Raw genomic sequence first — 19492 nt, forward strand, 5'->3', positions numbered from 1 at the left:
TCATGCTGGGGCTGAGCATATGTCCCAGCCAGCCACTGAAGGATGTTGATCCGTGGTTTGAGGGTGAGAGAGGCGGGAACTGAGGCTTGTCTCCCAGTGGCTCCCAAGGCCCAGAGCCTGGCCTGGGAACTATAAATAGTACCCGGCTTCTACACATGAGTCAGCTTGCCAGGCCTAGAGCCAGAGACTCAGCCACTGCCGGACCTAGAGCCCATTGGACACTCAGGACCAGGTGACCATCAGAGAGGAGGAAGCTGGAGTGCCAACCCTGAGCACACAGCACCCCCAGAAAGGAAGGCCCCTGTGGATTTGTTCCCACCAACTCTGAGGGGTGACAGAGATCTTGAGTCACAGACAGGGAAACTGAGGCTGAGGGCAGCTCTGTGGGAGAAGTCGTCCTGAATGGGGCCGACTCTCTCCGTTTCTGCAGGCAGTGTGACAGCAGACACCCTGGAGGCCAAGGTTGGAAGGGGGTAAATTCAGGAGACAACTCCAGGAAGCCTATGACGGATGGGGCACAAATGGGAGAGTGAGGGTGACACCACAGAGACATCTGAACCCCAGGCTGGGAAGCTGGGCTTTGACCCAGGGAGAAGGGAACCATGGGCAATGTGGTGTTGCAGCCCAGCAGAACGGCAGGCTGGAGGGGGGAGTCTGGGGGTCTGGAATGATGGATGAGGATTGTTTTAGGCCAGATGTGGTGCTGCATGCCTGTCATCCTAGCACTTGGAAAGTGGAAGCAGGGGGACCAGAGGCTCAGGGTCCTCCTTCATTACATAGCGAGTAGCCAGCCTGGGCTACAGGAAACCTGTCTCAAAAAACCCAAGCATGGAGGCAAAGGCAGTGGATCTCTGTGAGATTGAGGCCAGCTTGGCCTACCTTACCCAACCCCACCTTCCCACAGCTCCTAGATCCCTCCAGGGCGACCTGCCCTTATTCCTCTCAATGGGCTATCCCCATCCCCAGTGATGTACAAAGCAGCCCAAGCCCACTCTCCACTTATTTTATTGAGCTACAGTTTCATAGAGCCCAGGTTGCCCCAGAACATGTCATCCTCCTGCCTCAGCCTCTCCAGTGCCAGGGTCACAGGCCAGAACTTAGCTCTTTAGCTCTTCATTTCCTTTTTATATTCTAAAACTTATGTGTCTGTGTGCGGTGCCACATTACATGTAATGCCTGAGAGTGTCATTAGAGGGCGTCAAGTCCCCAGGAACTGGAGTTGTTAGCTGCCATGTGGGTGCTGGGAACTGACCCTGGGTCCTCTGCAATAGCAGCCAGTGCTTTTTTTAAAAAAAATAATTTTATAGCCGGACGTGGTGGCGCACGCCTTTAATCCCAGCACTCGGGAGGTAGAGGAAGGCGGATCTCTGTGAGTTCAAGGCCAGCCTGGTCTACATAGTGAGTTCCAGGACAGCCGGGGCTACAGGGAGACCCTGCTTCAAAAAGACAAGAAAAAAAAACCAAAAAAACCAAAGTCCTAAGTATCCAAAATGCTAGTATATGTTCAAAAAAGACAAGACACTTGAAAAAGTATAATCATGCATCTGGTGGAACTGGAGTTGTGGATGATTGTTAGCTGCCATGTGGGTGCTGGGAACCAAACCAGGGTCCTCTGCAAGAGCAGTCAGTGCTCTTATTGGCCAAGCCATCTCCAGCCCTGAGATGTTTCTCCTTTTATTCTTTCATTTTTCTTTTCTTTCTCTCCTTCCTCCTTCCCTTCCCCCTCCTTCCCTTTTTTCCCCCTACAGGGATCCCTACTCTGGCCCAGGTTGGCCTTGAACTCACAGTAATTCCCTGGCTCTGCCTTCCCCACCTTCACACATGTAGATCTGTTACTGGACTCACATTCACCCTCCTATCACCCTCTCCTGTCCCCCATGGATCTGATCAGGACACTGCCCCCACCCCCAGCCCTCCCGCTTTGCAGCTCGGACGCTATCCATCCATCTAGGCTCACAGAAAAGCACAGGCCTTGTCACCCACCTTGAGGTCCCCAGGGGCGCAGGTGGCCACGTGGTGCGGGGGTGGGGGTGGGGGTGCTGATGAATGGTCCTCCCATCGCCTTGCAGTCCTCCCCCTGGATGCTGATGGATAGCCAGGGCGGGTGCTGACCGTGACCTTGGGCTGGTGGCGCCCGGGGCTCGGGTCCCCGCGGGCGGGGCGGGTGGGGCGGAGCGCGGCCGGGGCGGAGACAGAGCTGGGACTGCGGCGGCGCGGACGGCAGCTCAGCGGCGGGGACCACAGCGGCCCAGGTAGGCGGCGGGGCGGCCGCGGCCACCGAGAGAAGGGAGGGGTCCCAAGGGCCACCCGCATCCCTTTGTTTCGGGCCCCACCCTCCCGGACCCCTCACCAGGCCCTGCATGTCCCCCTGCGCCTGCGGGAGCCACCATGGACAGCTCCTGGGCCCGCCCCACCTCTGCCTGGCCAGACCACCCACAGGGACCACCCCCCGACCCCTGGCCTGGTCCCACATCAATCCCTTCCCTAAGCTTCCTGCTGAGCCTTGAGATCCCCCAACACCAGTCACAGAGCCCTGCACTCCTCCCCAACCAAGCCCCTCTGCCAGGACCCCCTTGTCTCCACTCCGGCCGCCCTCCCATTCCAGGGGAACCCTCTCTTTTCTCCTAATCCCTAAAATACCTTGTCTGTTAACTCCCCTCCACTGGTCCACAGCCTCTGTCAGGTGCCCCCATTTGTAACCACCACCAGACCCTCCCCTGGCCAAGGCCACCCCAGGTTTCTGCATGTAAGGTGACTTCAGGGTCCCAGGGCCCTGGCTGTGCTGACCGGTGGACTCAGAGCTCTGGCTAGACTGGCCCAGGGCCTGGGTAACCTGAGGTGGGTGGCTGAGCACCCTCAGATTCCCCAGGGCATGGCAGTGGAGCAGAGCACCCCCTCCAGCTTTAAGTCCCCCTGAGACTTGCCACCGCCAAGATGCCATGACCTTGAGTAGAAATCTACCAGCTTCAAGTTCAAGGTTCTGTATCTGGTCCCTGAGGGATGGGTATTCACAGCACCAGGTGCACCCAGGTTTTATAGAGGACCCCAGGCCTCAGCATCTCTCCCAGGGAACTCTCCAAAGGGTGGGAACCACAATCCTCAGCACCCACAGGCAGACAACGACTGCATTTGGGAGGGGCAGAAGAACCCACCATCATCATGTCCCCCAGACTCTCCCCCCAACCCAGGGGGGACAGTGTCACAGAGCCTGTAGTGCTCAAGTTATTCCCCAAGGAAAATGTTAAGTCTGCTGAGCCAGGGACAGCCCCATGCCAACTGCCCCTCAGTCTCCTCTCCAGGCTGAGCAACCCCTGCGTTTTGTAGAATCCACATCCAGATCCTCCCATTAGTCAGTCTCCAGCTTCCAGAAGTTTGCATGGCGTGTCAGCAGGGTTGGCAACAGCTCTTGTATTTTTTTCCTTTACTATATTTATTGTTTCTGATTATTCCCAATGTATCTTCAGACCCTATAGGGGGGCCTCACAGTCTTATCTGCAGAACCCTAGGGGTTTGCAAAGATACTTCTGACTCTCCAGATCTTGGAGGAGGCTCCTGATTGGGGGGGGGGTGCAGTCTAGGCCTGAGGTTCTGTCCTTTGATTGTACAGGAACCTGGTCCAGTACCCCTGTGAGAAGGCTCCTATTTCACAGAACAGAAAACTGAGGCCCAGGGACACAGCCTGCTTGCCCTGAGTCACACGTCTGGGGCTTATACTGTGGGAAACAGCTTGAGGATGAAAAAAAGTTAAAATGAGGGACACTGATTCTAGGGGACCATCCTTCTGCTCTCTATACTCCCCTCCAAGCCCCCAGTTTCCCCTCAACATCCAGTACTTGAGGAATCTTTGTGCTGTGTGACCTTCAGAGACCAATGAACCTCTCTGAGCAAAGAGAAGAGTCAGAGGAATCCCTCGCGGGGAGTTCTGTGAGAGACACAGTGGAACAGAGCAGGAGCTGAGAGTTTAGGGAACAAATAGTTTTTCAACTTAGCTTCAGTTTTAGCTTTCTCCAGGGAGTCAGAGAGTCATGATTTAGAAATTATAGTTCTTGGATGTGCCCAGTGTCTGGGTCACGTTTTTGTAGGGACAGAATGCTATTTACGCTGTGAAGTCCCAGGGCTGGGCCACCAGCCAGTATGCAGCACATCTGGAGCTGAGGCCCTGAAATGCTTTTTGGATTTGCTGTTGCTGGTGGTTGTGTTTGGTTTTTTGGTTCTGTGTGGGTGTTTTTTTCCCACTTTCTTGTTTCTGTCTTTGCTTTTGTTTTGTTTTGCTTTGTTTTTTTGGTCTTTTTGAGACAGGGTCTCCCTGTACCCCCAGCTGTCCTGGAACTCACTATGTAGACCAGGCTGGCCTCGAGCTCACAAAGATCCGCTTGCCTCTGCCTCCCAAATGCTGGGATTAAAGGCGTTTACCACCATGTCTGGCTCTAAGTTTGTTTTGAAACAGGATTTCACTTTGTAGCTCCAGCTGGCTCAGAACTTGCCCTTCTCCTGCCTCAGTCCTCAAGTTCTGGGATCACAGGCATGCACCACCACACCTGATGAAACGGAATTCCCCCCTTTTTACCTTTCCTTCTCTCTGTGTTTGTTTCTGTGCACATGGGGGACACAGAGGTTCACCTTGGGTATTGTTCCTCAGTATCCTGCCACCTTGGGGTCTTTGGCCCACAGGAAGGGGCAGGAGGAAACCCAGACTCAGGGTGTTCAGGCAGATTGCCTGGATGGAGCTGGGGGTTGGGAGAAGCCAGCCTGGAGAAGCCAGGCTGAGGGGAGGCTCTGAGGCTGGGACAGGGTCTCCCTGTAGCCCCAGCTGTCCTGGAACTCACTATGTAGACCAGGCTGACCTTGAACTCCCAGAGATCCGCCTGCCTCTGCCTCCCGAGTGCAGGGATTAAAGGCGTGCGCCACCAAGCCCAGCCTTTTTGGTCTTTGAGACAGGGTCTCCCTGTAACTCCAGCTGGCCTTCAACTCACAGAGATCCACCTGCCTCTACCTCCTGAGTGCTGGGACTAAAGGTGTGAGGAACTTTGTGTCCCAGCCTGACCCCTGCCTCCTCCAGCTCACAGTCTCCCTGGGAGCTCCAGGCCCTATATTTTGTCAGGAAGAAAAGCAAACCATGGTGTTGGCTGGGATCCCATGGGGCACAAGTGCAGCATCAGCAGGGACAGGAGGACATACCTGGGTGGGATGCAGAAGGGACTAACGTCGCATCCTCCCTGACCTCTGGAGCCCAGGTGGCCTCTAGTGTCTGACTGTCCCATCTCCAACAGGGTCGGTCTGGGGTTCGAGCAGTCGGCCCTGTCCACCCAGCCGGCTCTGGAAGAAGATGCCAGAACAAAGCAATGACTACCGAGTGGTGGTGTTCGGTGCGGGTGGCGTGGGCAAGAGCTCGCTGGTGCTGCGCTTCGTGAAGGGGACTTTCCGTGACACCTACATCCCCACTATTGAGGACACCTACCGCCAAGTGATCAGCTGTGACAAGAGCGTGTGCACACTGCAGATCACGGACACGACGGGCAGTCACCAGTTCCCGGCCATGCAGCGCCTGTCCATCTCCAAGGGCCATGCCTTCATCCTGGTCTTCTCTGTGACCAGCAAGCAGTCGCTGGAGGAGCTGGGACCCATCTACGACCTCATCCTGCAGATCAAGGGCAGCGTGGACGGCATCCCCGTCATGCTGGTGGGTAACAAGTGTGATGAGACGCAGCGTGAGGTGGACACCCGCGACGCGCAGGCCGTGGCCCAGGCATGGAAGTGTGGCTTCATGGAGACCTCAGCCAAGATGAACCACAACGTCAAGGAACTCTTCCAAGAGCTGCTGACGCTTGAGACACGCCGCAACGTCAGCCTCAGCGTGGACGGCAAGCGTACAGGCAAGCAGAAGAGGGCAGACCGCATCAAGGGCAAGTGTGCACTCATGTAGCAGCCACAGAGCTGCCCACCGCTCCCGCTCCTCCCCTCCCTCCCCCTCCTCCCTCCTCCCCTCCCTTCTCCCTCCTCCCCTCTCTGTCCTCCCCCTCCTCCCCTCTCTTGCTTTCCCTCCTCCCCTCCCCCTTCCTCTCTCCACCACTCTCTCTTTTCCTCCCACGTCCCTCCTCCTCCTCCTCCCCTCCCAGCTCCTCTTCTGACTCCTGCTCCTCCCTCTCCCTCCTCCCTCCGCTCCATCTTCCTACATCTCTCCTCCCTCTTCCACTCAGGTCTTGGGAAACCAACGCTGTGGGTCCCACCCACCTCAGCCCATCCCCCTGTTACCCCCCTCCCAGTTCTGTCTGTACCCCACAATCACATGCTGGAGAGTTACCCCTGTGTATTTGAGACCAGGGAGTGGGCTACAGGAGCCCCTTGGCTCTGCCGGGGCCCAAGGCTGTCACCTGGGTCTGAGGACCCCATGTTCCCTCCCTTGGGTGTCCCTAGCCAGACCTGCATCCATCCCCCACATTCGATCACTGTGACCTTCCAGGGGAGTTCCATTGACCTCAGACTACCCTCTTTCTTTCACCTGGTCCTGTTCTATCCCTATGACCTCTGACCTCTGCCCCTCCCCCAGGTTCCCAATACTCCCGCCTCCCCCACCGTCTGCATCCTGGGGTAGAGGGGCCCTCGGGGTGGGCCTCAGGTCACCAGGCAATAAACACAGGGCCTGCATCGGCGCCCCACCAGCCCCAACGTCATCCCAGGACCAGCAGACACCCACAGCACAAGCCGGGGACAGTACAGGCACAACAGTCCCCCCAGGGGAGGTGCAGAGGCCCTGGCACCCTGAGTGTGGAGCAGTTGTCTGGATGATGCTTGCTTGGACACCCACCTTATGTTGGGACAGAGACATCAGGACAATGGAACCTCAGCACTGACCCCTGATTGGGGACCCAGGATGCTGAAGACTGAGGGGACAGACACCAGTGAAGCCTTGTGTGGGGCGATGGGACAAACACCTGCCCACCCCAGGGGCTCCAGAGCCAGACTCTGCTGGCCATGGGCATCCAAGAAGCTGTCCGCCGGGCGTGTTCCCTGTCAGGGAGCCTTAGGGTGTTTGTGAGCGTCTGGATGACTCACGTGGACCACTGAGGCTGCGTCCCACATGCAAAAGTGACTGTGGAATTGTGTTTGTGTGGCTGTGCATGGTTGGGTGTGTGTCTGTTGCAGGATGGGGTATTCTTGCTTGGGTCTGCACAGGGCCTGTGGTGGCCCCAACATTGCGGTGTGTCTGCATGGGTCTCTGTGTTTTGGGGAGTGGGTGGCACAGTTTGTCTGTAAACCTGTCCTTTCTGCCTGTCCAAGGAGCACTGGGTCCTGTTCCAGTCTGTGGTAAACTGGCTCCGACCAAGTCAGTCAGCTAGTGCTGCAGAACAAGAGACATGGCGGCCCTTGGAGAACGTACTCATTACCTTATATGGGCTGTGGGCTGGGGCCTTGGCTGTGTGTATGAGAGACAGAGATAGAGAGAGACAGATACAGAGATATAGAGACAGAGAGATCAGAGACAGAGGGAGACAGAGACAGAGACAGAGACAAGAGGCAGGGGACAGACCCCCATGGTCTGCCGAGTCTGCACGCTGGCCCATCTGGACTCTCCTGTGGAGAATCTGGACCATGGCAGTTTGAGCCCCAGGGCCACAGCTTAGTCCAGCATAGCTGAGCCCTGACCTCTGGCCAGTCTTGGGCTCCAACAGATGCCGTCCTGGCTGGACAGTTTCAGGGGGAGGGGATCGCAGCCCTTTCTCAGGGACACACCCTGATAGCACAATCTCTGGGGACCACCCCAGGCCCCTCTGGCCTCCCTGCCCGGGTGTCTCTGGTGCTGGGGACCCTACCAGGCCTTGCTTGAAGTGACCCATCCCTGCCCCCCGCATGTGGGAGCCCCACCCCGAGTGGGGTCCGTGTACCATTCGCTGTAGACATAGTCTTCCTGCAATAAAGCAGTGGATCCTGCTCCTCCAAGGCTTCTGTGGGGCAGCAAGTGCTGGCCACAGGTGGTGGGGAGGGGGTGGATGGAGAGGGAGGGACGGAGAGGGATGGAGGAGGGATGGAGAGGGATGGAGGAGGGATGGAGGAGGTGATTGGGTGGGACATAAGGAAACAGGTACTAAGGTCACAGACATTCTGGGACCCTAGCTAACACAAAGGAATGGATACAGCAGCCTCTCCCACTTCTCAGACTCCATCTCCCACCTGCCTTCTAAGCCCCCCTCAATCTCCCCTCCCCCGTCTCCCTGAAGCCTCCTCTGTCCCTGGTTACTTCCCAGGAAGGTGTTCTGCGCATCGACCTTCACCCCTGCCCCAGCCCAGGTGGGGACATCTCAGAAGACCTGCTGCTTAAGGAACAGACTGGAAGAGCTGAGTCCTCATGCATGCATCCATCCGCTGTGTAATAGGCATCACTGTATACCTGACCCTGGTGCTAGGGGAGGAGGGGAGCTGGTCCTCAGCTCTTAGGTCTTCAGCTGTGACATCCTGATGGAACGCCGTGTGTGGCTGCTCCTACAATCCCAGAATCAGAGGGAGACACTCTTTTTATTTATTTATTTAATTTATTTTTTTGGTCTTTTTGAGACAGGGTCTCCCTGTAGCCCAACTGGCCTGGAACTCACTATGTAAACCAGGCTGGCCTTGAACTCACAGAGATCCGCCTGCCTCTGCCTCCCGAGTGCTGGGATTAAAGGAGTGAGCCACCACGCCCTGCAGGGGGAGACAGTCTTAAAACACCAAAGGCAGATCAAGGCCAGACTGTTCTACATAGTAAGTTTCAGGCCAGCCAGGACTATACAGTAAGACCCTGTCTCAAAAACAACAACAAACAAACAAACAAAACCAACCAGCCGAACAACATCCCCCCTAAAAAACTAAAAAACAAAAACAAAAAAACAACCCAAAGCAAACAGCAAAAGCAGCAACAGGGACTGGAGAGATGGCTCAGCAGTTAAGAGCACTGGCTGCTCTTGCCAAGGACCTGAGTTCAGTTCCCAGCACCATGTGGCAGCTAACAACCTTCTGTAAGTCTAGTTCCAGGGGATCCAACGCCCTGGATTCTGATATTTTTGGGCACTTCATGACACAGGTGTACCTGTCTACAAAAAACAGACAATACACTTATACACATATAATAAAAATAAGTAAATCAAAATTTAAAAATAAAATTACGTTTAGTTTATTATCAAATCAGCAACGGGTTGGAGAGATGGTTCAGTGGTTAACAGGCCAGTGCCCATATGACAGGTTGGGTGTCTGTGCATACCTGTAGCCACCTCTGAGGGGACAGAGGCAGGAGGATTGTACTGTCTTGCTGTTTTATAGCATAGCACAGAAAATGAGATTCCCATTGTCATGAAGAGACCCTGCCTTAAAACAATAGGCACACACACACACACACACACACACAAATAAATAAGTAAATAAATCAATCTTTTTTTTTTTTTTGAGACAGGGCCTCCTTGTATCTTTGGCTGGCCTGGAACTTGCTATGTAGACCAGGTTGACCTCAGTCTCAATCTTACAGAGATCTGCCTGCCTCTGCCTCCCAAGTGCTGGGATTAAAGGAGTGGGCCACCATACCTGGCTTCCCACAGTTTTTAAATATCAAATCTTACTCTGTAAGATCTTAAATTCCTGGCCATTCTCCTGCCTCAGCCTCCAGAGTGCTGGGATTCAAAACATGTACCACTATGCCCTGCTTATTTATTTTTAACAATATTTTATTTATTATTTTTTATGTGTATGTATGTATTGCCTACATGTAGGTAAGTGCACCTGTGTCATGCAGTGCCCCAGGAGGACAGAAGAGGCTGTCAGATCCCCTGGAACCGGAGTTACAGACAGTTGTTAGGTGCTATGTGGGTGCTGGCAGTCGAACCCCGGTCTTTTGCAAGAACAGCCAGTATTCTTAACCGCTGAGCCATCCCTCTAGCTTCTGCCCTGCTTATTTTTATTTTTAATTTAAAAATATTTTATTATTTTCATTTTATGTGTATGCGTGTATTGCTTGCATGTAGGTAAGTGCACTGTGTCCCGTAATGCCCAAGGAGGACAGAAGAGGCTGGCGGATCCCCTGGAACTGGAGTTACGGACAGTTGTTTAATTGCCATGTGGGTGCTAGGATTCGAACCTGGATCTTTTGCAAGAACAGTCAATGTTCTTAACCGCTGAGTCATCTCTCCAGCCCTGAAGCATCTTTTTTTTTGGGGGGGGCATGTTTTTGAGACAGGGTCTCCCTGTAGCCCCCGCTGGCCTGGAATTCACTATGTAAACCAGGCTGGCCTTGAACTCACAGAGATCCACCTGCCTCTGCCTCCTAAGTGCTGGGATTAAAGGCATGCGCCACCACACCCAGCTTTATTTTTAAATTATATTTTATTTATTTATTTATTGTGTATGTGCCACCATGCATGTATGAAGGTCAGAGGACAAATTACAGAGTCCGTTCGCTCTTTCTACCAAGTGTGTCCTGGGGATTGAACTCAGCTCATCAGTCTTGGTGGCAAGTCCCTTTACCCGCTGAGCCCTCTCACAGGCCCTCTTAGTGTTTTTGTTTTGTTTTGTTTTGTTTTGATGTTGAGACAGGCCTCAAACTTACGGGGATCCTGCCTCATCCTTCCATGTGTTGGAATGTCAGGTATATGCCCTTAAAGGCCCACTCTAAATTTAAATTCTTTTGAGGATAGCTAGGACTGATGTCATGTGGAGTCACTAACAGGTGGTTCCTGTTTGCTAAGTGGTTCCGGTGGAGGGGTATAGTCTGAGGACAGCCTGGGAAAGGGGTGGTGCCAGGCCCAGAGGGGGAACCACTATGGCTAGGAGCCTGGTTTCTCTGTGCACAGCATGGAACCCTACACGGAGTGGGCCAGAGCCGAGGGTGTAGCAATAAGGTTCCTAGAGGGATCACAGGAGCCTGGGGAAGCCCAGTACATGGACTGGCAGCTGGTGATCACAGAATGTCTAAACCAGGATCCTGAGGTCACCCAACACGGTGACTCTATTGGGTTCTTTTCCTGGATAGACAGGTATCTGCAGAGACTCTGCTGGTGTCAGCAAGATCAGTAGGGGAGCAAAAATGCATACACAGGACCTGGGACTCAGTGGGCAGAGTGTTTGTAGCTTAGTGGGCAGAGTGCTTGTAGCTCAGTGGGTAGAGATACAAGCTCTACCAGCTAGGAATGAACCCAGCACACTTGCAGCCCTGGGTTCATCCCTAGCACCAGGCATGATGATGCACAGAGTCATCCCAGCACTCAGGAGATGGAGCCAGGGGAATCAGTTTCGGTGTTGAGATGGGGACTCACATAAATTTGAGGTCAGCATGGGCTACATGAGACCCTGACTAGAAAAAAAAAAAAAGGATATTCAGCCATGCCACATCACAGCATTCACAGCATTTGGGAGGCCAAGGCAGGATTGCAAGCTCACAGTCAGCCTCAGCTATGGAGGGACTTCGAGGCCAGCCTGGACAATTCAGTGTGATTCCGTCTCAAAACAAAAAGTAAAAAGATGGCTGAGGGTCTCATTCAGCAGAGCACTTGCTTCACAGGCCTGAAGTCCTGGGTCCATGCCTAGTACTGGAAAAAAAAAACAAAAAACAACCCAATATATAAATAGATGAGAAAAAGATTTTAAAACTAGAGATAGAGGGGCTGGAGAGTGGGCTCAGCAGTTAACAGCACTGGCTGTTCTTGCACAGGACCCGGGTTCGGTTCCCAGCACTCACGTGGCAGCTAACAGCCATCTGTAACTCCAGTTCCAAGGGATCCGACGTCCTCTTCCGGCCTCTATGAATCCCCTCACTCGGGAGGCAGAGGCAGAGGCAGGCGGATCTCATTGAGACTGAGGCCAGCCTGGTCTACACAGAGTTCATGGAAAGCCTGCGTAGTGAGACCCTGTCTCAAAACCAAAAATCCCAAGCAAACAAATAAAAAAAATATATATGTATTGTTAATATTTCCACCCTCCTGCTACCGGTCGCCTCGGCGTAGGATTCGAATCTGGGTCCCCGCGTGGAATTTGAACTCTCACTCTGAGAGGCACCGTGCTGTCTCGGGCTGCACAGCAGGCCCCTCACTGTCTCTCCCCCACCTGCCAATCTTCCTATTAGCATAACCCCGCCCTCCAGCTGTGAGTGGTCAGCGCAGCTGCCACACGGGCCCCCCACTCCCCGCCCCACACCCCCTCGCCCGAAGCCCCTCCCCGCTGCACAGGGCGCAGCCTACCCGGTTGCCTGCCCGACGCTCCGCCCCCGGTGCAGCCTCTGCCTTCCTGGCTCCTGATTGACAGGACAGGATGGTCACGGAGGCTCCGCCCCTCTCGCCAGGAGGCCCCGCCCCGCGGAGGAGCAGCTTGAGGCCCCGCAGCACCCAGAGCTTCGCGCTGGAGCGACAGATTGGCGGCGGGAGAAGGTGAGCAGAGAGCAGGCGGGAAAGTCAGGGTGCGCGGACAGGAGTGGGGACATGAGGGGGGTCATGAGAATGGGGTCATCAGGGGGGTTCATCAGAGAGCGGGGGGGCATGGGAGGGTTCATGAGAGTGGGGGGATTGAGGGGGGTCATGAGAGTGGGGTCATGAGGGGCGTTCATCAGAGAATGGGGGGCATGGAAGGGGGATTCATCAGAGTGGGGAGCATGAGAGTTGGGGTTCACCTGAGAGTGGGGGGTGTGAGAGTGGGGATTCATCAGAGAGTGGGGGGCATGAGAGGGATTGATCAGGGAGTGGGGGGCATGGGAGGGTTCATGAGAGTGGGGGGCTTGAGGGGGGGTCATGAGAGTGGGGGGCTTGAAAGGGGTTCATCAGAAAATGGGGAGCATGAGAGTGGGGGTTCATCAGAGAGTAGAGGGTTATCACAATGGGGAGTTGATCAGAGAGTGGGGAGCATGAAAGGGGGGTTCGCCACAGTGGGGAGTTCATCAGAGAGTGGGGTGCAGCAGAGTTAGGGTCACCAGAGAGTGGGGTACAATCAGAGAGGAGTGGGGTACAGAGGAGGGGGTGCAGTCAGGAATGGGGTACAGTCAGGAGTGAAATGCAGTCAGAAGACTGGGGTGCATTCAGAAGAGTGAGGTGCAGTCAGGGTGGGGTGCAGTCAGGAGTCGGTTGCAGTTAGAGATGGGAGAAGGGCTGTGTTCCATTCTGGGGATGGAGCCTCCACTCCATAGGGTTAAACTCAGGGTGCACTAGAGCTCCCATGGGTGACTGAAGTTTTCAGAAAGTGCGTGTGGGCGTTTCAGGGACAGTGATGTTCAGGTGTGGAGGTGGCAATTAATTCTTTTCTGGTTTTGGGGGGTGCCAGGGCGGAGGTGGGTGGCAGATGAATCAAGGTTGGGGGGTCGCCTGCTAAGAGCCTGAAGACTGTTCTAGTGTCAGGGACCCACACCAAGTTCATCAAGTTCACAGACTAGTCCTTGCAGTTTCTTTAGGGCTCGATGTTCAGGTCTTGCTCGCTGCTCTTCACGCCCAGTCAGAGGGGGCACAGCGGGCATGATAGCCACAGGCCATGGACCGATGCCCGTAGTATCCAGCCAGGGCCAGTATGGGCTGGATCTGCTCAGCTACATTTTCAGGGTGGGTGGGAGTGCAAAATCAGGTCTGCCACAGAAGAGAAGCATCAACTGCCCTGAGTCTTTCCATAAGATAGGGTGCAAATGACAGTGGCCCTGTGCTGGGCCTGGTGGTGGCAGGCCTGGTCTCTGGTCCTCAGGCAGCTGAGGCAGGAGGATGGTAAATGTGAGGCCAGCCTGGGCTACATGAGACCCTCTCAAAAAAAAAACAAAATAGTAAATGAAGCATAAGTCAGTTTGGTCTGTAAGGTTGGTTCTCACTAGGATGACTCTCCTGCCCATGGGACATATGTGGCTGTCTCAGAGAGCCTGGAGTGGGCCGACGCTGAAGAGGATGCTCAGAACCCTGCAGAGCCCAGGACACCCCATAGGAAGGACCTAGGCTAGGATTCATGGATGCTGAAGTTGACAAAACTGTTTCCTATGAAAACAACTTTAAATTATGCTTAGAGCCCTTGCCTAGAATCCCCAGTGAGGGGCTGGGGGCGTGGCTTAGGGGGTGGAGTGACAGCCTAGAATCCCCAGTGAGGGGCTGGGGGCGTGGCTCAGGGTAGAGTGACAGCCTAGAATCCCCAGTGAGGGGCTGGGGCGTGGCTCAGGATAGAGTGACAGCCTAGAATCCCCCAGTGAGGGGCTGGAGGCGTGGCTCACGGGTAGCATGACAGCCTTAGAATCCCCAGTGTGGGAAATAGGGCTGGAACTCATGGCAATCCTCCTGCCTCAGTCTAGATGCTGGTGTTACAAACATATGTGCCAGTATACTTTGTCCCCCCCACCCCACCCCCATACTGTTTCTACATGAATTTTTCCATGCGACTTGTTTTTGAGACCTGGTCGCAGTAGCCCAGGCTGACTTGGATCTCACTATGTAGCTGAAGCTGGCCCTGAACTCCTGATCCTCCTCCTTTGCCTCATTCCTAGTGCTGGAATGACAGGTGTGCGCCAGGATGCGTGGCTCCACATGGCTCTTGAGTCCTTGCTTTGACTTTGAGTTTGTGACTAACAGCGCCATCACAGGCTCCGAAGTCTGCCCACACTTACAATTGTGAACGATCTTGAAGACTTCTGATAATTGTTTTTATTTTGTCAAATGTGGGGCCTCAGCAGCAGTAGCTAGCATGACCCTCCCTGTAAAGGCCTCAGCTGTGTTTACACAACATAGAATTTCTTTTTTCTTTCAGGCAGCCATATAGTAACAGAAAAAACTGCTTTTCCCCCAAGGTGTTGTTACAAGATTTCTATTTGCTTCTAGAAATAGTGATAGTTTTAAAAAAATAACATTTTCGGCCTGGCGTGGTGGTACAAGCCTTTAATCCCAGCACTCGGGAGGCAGAGGCAGGCGGATCTTTGTGAGTTCAAGGCGGGTCTGGTCTACATAGTGAGTTCTAGGACAGCTGGGGCTACAGGCAGACCCTGTCTCAAAAAGACCAATAAATAAATAGATAGATGATAGATGATAGATAGTTAGATAGATAGATGATAGATAGATAGACAGATAGATAAATGAATAAATAAAATGATACTTTCCTGGGCTGCAGACAGGCAGGGCTCAGTGGTGAGTTCTTGCCCAGCCTGTACCTGGCCCTGGGTTCTGTTCCTAGTACTGCAAAAAGAAAAAATATTTACTAAATTCTTATGTTGGCACATGCCATTGATCCCAGCACTCAGGCAGAGGCAGGCAGATCTCTGTGGGACTGAGACCAGACTAGGCTACATAGTAAGACCCTGGTAGAATACCAACCAACCAAACAAACAAAAAATCATGGTCTGGAACCAAATGGGTGACCCTAGTTCCCCACAGACCTCCATGTGCCAGCTCTGCCCCTCCTTGGACTGGCCACTTTCTCCCTGGCTCCTGGGAGACCCTTCCCCGCCTTCTTCTTTTGGGGTGGGTGGCCAGATTTAGGGGAAGCATCTGAGAGCCTTCTAGAAACAGTTGCCGGTTCTTCCTGAGAACTCTATAAAATAATCTTGTAGCTTTTCATTTTTAAAATGGAGGTGTAATTTACATATTTTAAAATTCAACCATTTTAAGCATAATAATTCAGGTTTTGGGTAAGCTTGTCTTGCTATGTGGCCATGAATCTTCCTATCTGGCAATTTGATACACTGTTATCACCCTAATAATATCTCTTCTCCCCATGAGCCATCACCCTGTCCTTCCCCAGTGCCACCCCTACCTGCACCCACAAATCAACTCTTCCTGTCTCTGGATTCCCCTGTTCTGGACGCTTCCTGTCACGTAGCCTCACACCGTGGCCTTTGGTTTCTGGGTTTCTCGCTGCGCATGATGCCCTCGGGGTCCCTCCACGCTGTGTTGTCTGTCAGAGCCTAAACTCCTATTCAGGACTGTGTGATACTCCAGTGTGTGGGTGGATCATGCTGTATGTCCATCGTTGGACTGTTTCTGTCTTTTGATTGTTGGGAATTGTGTGGTCAGAGTGGCTTTATCTTGGCCATGAGTAAACTGAACCTACTGAACTGAACTGGGGTGGTTTTATCTTGATTTTTCTATCTCTCTGAACTGATCTTACATGAACTCAAGCTGTGTCATTTTGCTGGGAGCCCCTGAGACCCCAGACTCTTTCCCTCTAGCACGTTACCTCTGCCTGACTATAGTCAATATCTAATCTGTAGACTGGCTGACAGTGCAACTCCTGGCCCCATCCCCATCTCTGCTTTGACTGAAATAGTCCTTTCTCACAAGCAGTGTGAGCCTGATTTAAACCCCAGAACTTGTGCCAGGTCCCCAGCACCACATGAATGAATGGGGAGCTTGTGCTCATGGCCTGGAGTTGCAGTGGGGTAGAAGCCAGGAGATGCCGTTCAGCTCTTAGAGATAGGGTGTCTCAGGCCTGGGTGCACTTGGGAGGTCAAGGCGGGAGGACCTTGAGTTCCAGGTCAGCCTGGGATACACAGCCAGATGATACCTTTAAAAACCCAAACATCTCATTGGGTAAATGAGGACCTGAGTTCGAATCCCCAGCACCCACATAATAAGTTGGGCATGGCCTCATATACACCTGTAACTCCATCACTGGGGCACAGAAACAGAATGTGAGGATTGCTGGCTGCCAGCCTGGCTCCAGGTTCAGTGAGAGACCCTGGCTCAAGGGAATAGGTGGAGAGATAGACCAGGAGACCTGATGGCTCCTCTGGCTCCATACGTGTACACAGGTGCCCACACATGCAAAAAAATTTGTAACAAAGCACAACACAGAGTAAAACCAACAAAATTAGTTGTTTGGGGGTAGAGAGGTGGGTACAGACCCAGGAGTGGGGGCTGGAGACTGACCACTACTTGAGCGGGACAAGTGGGGCAGAGACCCCTGTGTTTGCAAGTCTCCTCCATGTCACCCGAAAGTGGGTTTTATCCCCCCAAGGAGGGTTACTGGAGTTGATGTATTTGGTGTGGGACATCCAGAGCCCTGCAGGGTGCTGAGCAGCATCCCTGGCCTCCACCCACTCCATGCCAGGAGCTCCTCAAGTCTTGACAGCCACACATGACCACAGACATCGCTCAGGGTCCCCCAGGGTCAGAACTGAGATTGGAAGCTGAGTGTGGTGGTGCACGCCTGTAATCCTAGCACTCGGGGTGGGGGGTCAGAGGCAGAGGCAGGCAAATCTCTGTGAGTTCAAGGCCAGCCAGGTCTAAAACTTTATCTCAAAAAGACCAGGAGGGAGGGAGGGAGGCAGGGAGGGAGGGAGGGAGGGAGAGAGAGAGAGAGAGAGAACTGAGATGGGGTATTACTGTAATAGCTCAGTTGGTGGGGTGCTTGTAGCTCAATGGGAAGAGTGCTTTAGCCAGTGGGCAGAGCTTGTCTAGCATGCACAGAGCCCTGGGTTCCATCCCCAACACCCCATAAACCAGATAAGGTGGCGCATGCCTATCATCCCAGCACTCAGGAGGTGGAGGCAGGAGGATCAGGGGTTCAGGGTCATCCTTGGCTACTAGTGAAGTTGGGACCAGCCTGGGCTACATCTTCCCAAACTGAAATTCTGCCTCTCATCAACATTAACTCCCATCCCTCCCCCTCCCACCACAGCCCCTTGGCACCCCTCAAATCCACTTCCCATCTCTCCCCTCCTCTGACATTTTATATTTGGCATAGCTGTTTGCATCTGGCTTCTTTAACTGGCTTAATGTCTTAAGGTCTATCTGTGATCGTGTTTTCCAGCCTGATAATATCCCATTGTACAGAGGCCCCATTGTGTGCGCTCACTCATCTATTTGGCTGCTTCTACCTTCTGGCTGTTTCAAATCCTCCCATTGGGAAGATTATTCACATTTTATTTTGAAGATGAGTGTTGGGCTCTCTTAGTCTAAGTACACTACAGAAAGCCCTCAGAGGGTCCATTAGTCACCCTCAAACCCAGGTCACCCATTTGTGCTTCTGTGCCTTGTGGGGTTCTCTTTGTACATCTGCAGCTCTTTGCGAGAGCAGTGCTTTGGGGGTGTCTGTAAAGATGGGGACTGCTGAGCAGAGTGTCTCCATCCATCTGGTTTGCAGCTGCCCCTCATCTATGTCTCCCCGTCCCCACAGTGAGCGGCCACTGCAGGCAGCTCCCTCTGCTGGCATTTTGTCCAGCGGTGCTGGCCATGTTTCCTGAGGCAGAAGGATTTCAAGTACTAGGCCAGCCTGGACTACAACAGTAGGACGGACCTTCTCTCAAAAAAGAATGAGGCATAATGGCACATGCCTTTAGTCCCAGTACTTGGGAGGCAGAGGCAGGTGAGATTGAGGTCAGCCTGGGCTACATAGGGAGTTCCAGGCCAGCCAAGGGCTACAGGGAGACTGTCTCCAAAAGCAAAGCAAAACAAAAAAACCCAAAACATAAATCATGGGGCTGGAGAGCTGGTTCGGTGGTTAAGAGCACTGGCTGCTCTTGCAGAGGACCCAGGTTCGGTTCCCAGCACTCACATGGCAGCTAACAACCATCTGTAACTCCAGTTCCAGGGGATCTGATGTCCTCTTCTAACCTCCACCCCCTATCCCCACGCTCCCCCAATAGCCCCCAGTATCAACGTCAGGTGGGACATCCTGGTCCTGCAGGGTACTGAGCCATGACTACAGTCTCCGCTGTGTCAGGAGCACCCAGTGTGTCAGCCATATAGGGTTGCACCGAGAGCCTGGGGGACAGCATCATCCTTGATTGACATCTGGGAAGGAACACTGTGTGGAGTGGACCATCTGCTCTTGTGTGGTATTGTGGTGATGTAGGTGATGCACGCACACTTGAACTTGGATGTGGGGCCCTGCTTCTCTCGGGGGATGTGGCTGGCCTGGTCCCTGGAAGAATCCAGACCAGCAAGTGGAGGTGTAATTAAGTGGCTGTTCCCTCTGGGGAGTTAACACGGTTCTGGGTAACACACTTCTGGTTCCTGTAGTAACAACTGTAGTAATGACCCCTTCAGAGCTGAGTGTCCTGTAGAGACAGGAGACAACTCGGGGGTCCTTTGGGAGGCTGGGGTCTCACCAGGACCGAGATGCAAGTGCGGCCCATTTGTGTCTGACTGTGTCCCCCACTCCAGTCGGTGTGACCAGAAGGGACCAAAACATCCTTACCCAGCAGTACAGAGCAACTAGCCATTGCTAAGTGTTCTGGAAGGTTCTAAGGACTCACATGCTAGAAACACATACCTATCCCAAGCTTCAGGGCTGCAGATGTCTGTGGAGGAGGGAGGGTCACAGGAGGCTGAGGCCGTGGAGGGTCTGTGTAGGGTGCAGTATGCATATTTGGGCATGTTTCTCCTTACCGGGGTGTGTGTTAGTCTTGTGTGTGTGTGTGTGTGTGTGTGTGCATCCATGCGCGCGCAGGGTCTGAATCCGGGTCAGCTAGGTCTGTATGCTGCTTTTAGATTGTGATGTGCTGGAGAGTGTGGAGGAAAGCTGCTTAGCTACTGGTGACCAGGAAGGAGAGAGAGACAGAGAGAGAGAGAGAGAGAGAGAGAGAGAGAGA

General features: G+C 53.6%; 2 protein-coding genes across 2 annotated transcripts in view; both read left to right on the forward strand.

Annotated features, from left to right (window-relative positions):
- Positions 1-2183: 2183 nt before the first annotated feature.
- On the forward strand, positions 2184-5989 carry Diras1 (DIRAS family GTPase 1). Its single transcript, XM_008837088.1, has 2 exons — positions 2184-2252; positions 5271-5989. Exon 2 carries the CDS (start codon positions 5327-5329, stop codon positions 5921-5923), a length of 597 nt encoding a protein of 198 aa, XP_008835310.1. The 5' UTR covers positions 2184-2252; positions 5271-5326; the 3' UTR covers positions 5924-5989.
- A 6297-nt stretch (positions 5990-12286) lies between these two features.
- Positions 12287-19492, forward strand: part of Gng7 (G protein subunit gamma 7) — a 62258-nt gene continuing 55052 nt past the window's right edge. The window contains exon 1 of the mRNA XM_008837089.3: positions 12287-12380. The gene's annotated coding sequence lies outside the window, so the exon portion shown is untranslated. The remainder of the gene's footprint in view (positions 12381-19492) is intronic.

This window comes from Nannospalax galili, unplaced genomic scaffold, assembly GCF_000622305.1.
Source record: "Nannospalax galili isolate Female #2095 unplaced genomic scaffold, S.galili_v1.0 scaffold77, whole genome shotgun sequence".
NCBI lineage: Eukaryota > Metazoa > Chordata > Mammalia > Rodentia > Spalacidae > Nannospalax > Nannospalax galili.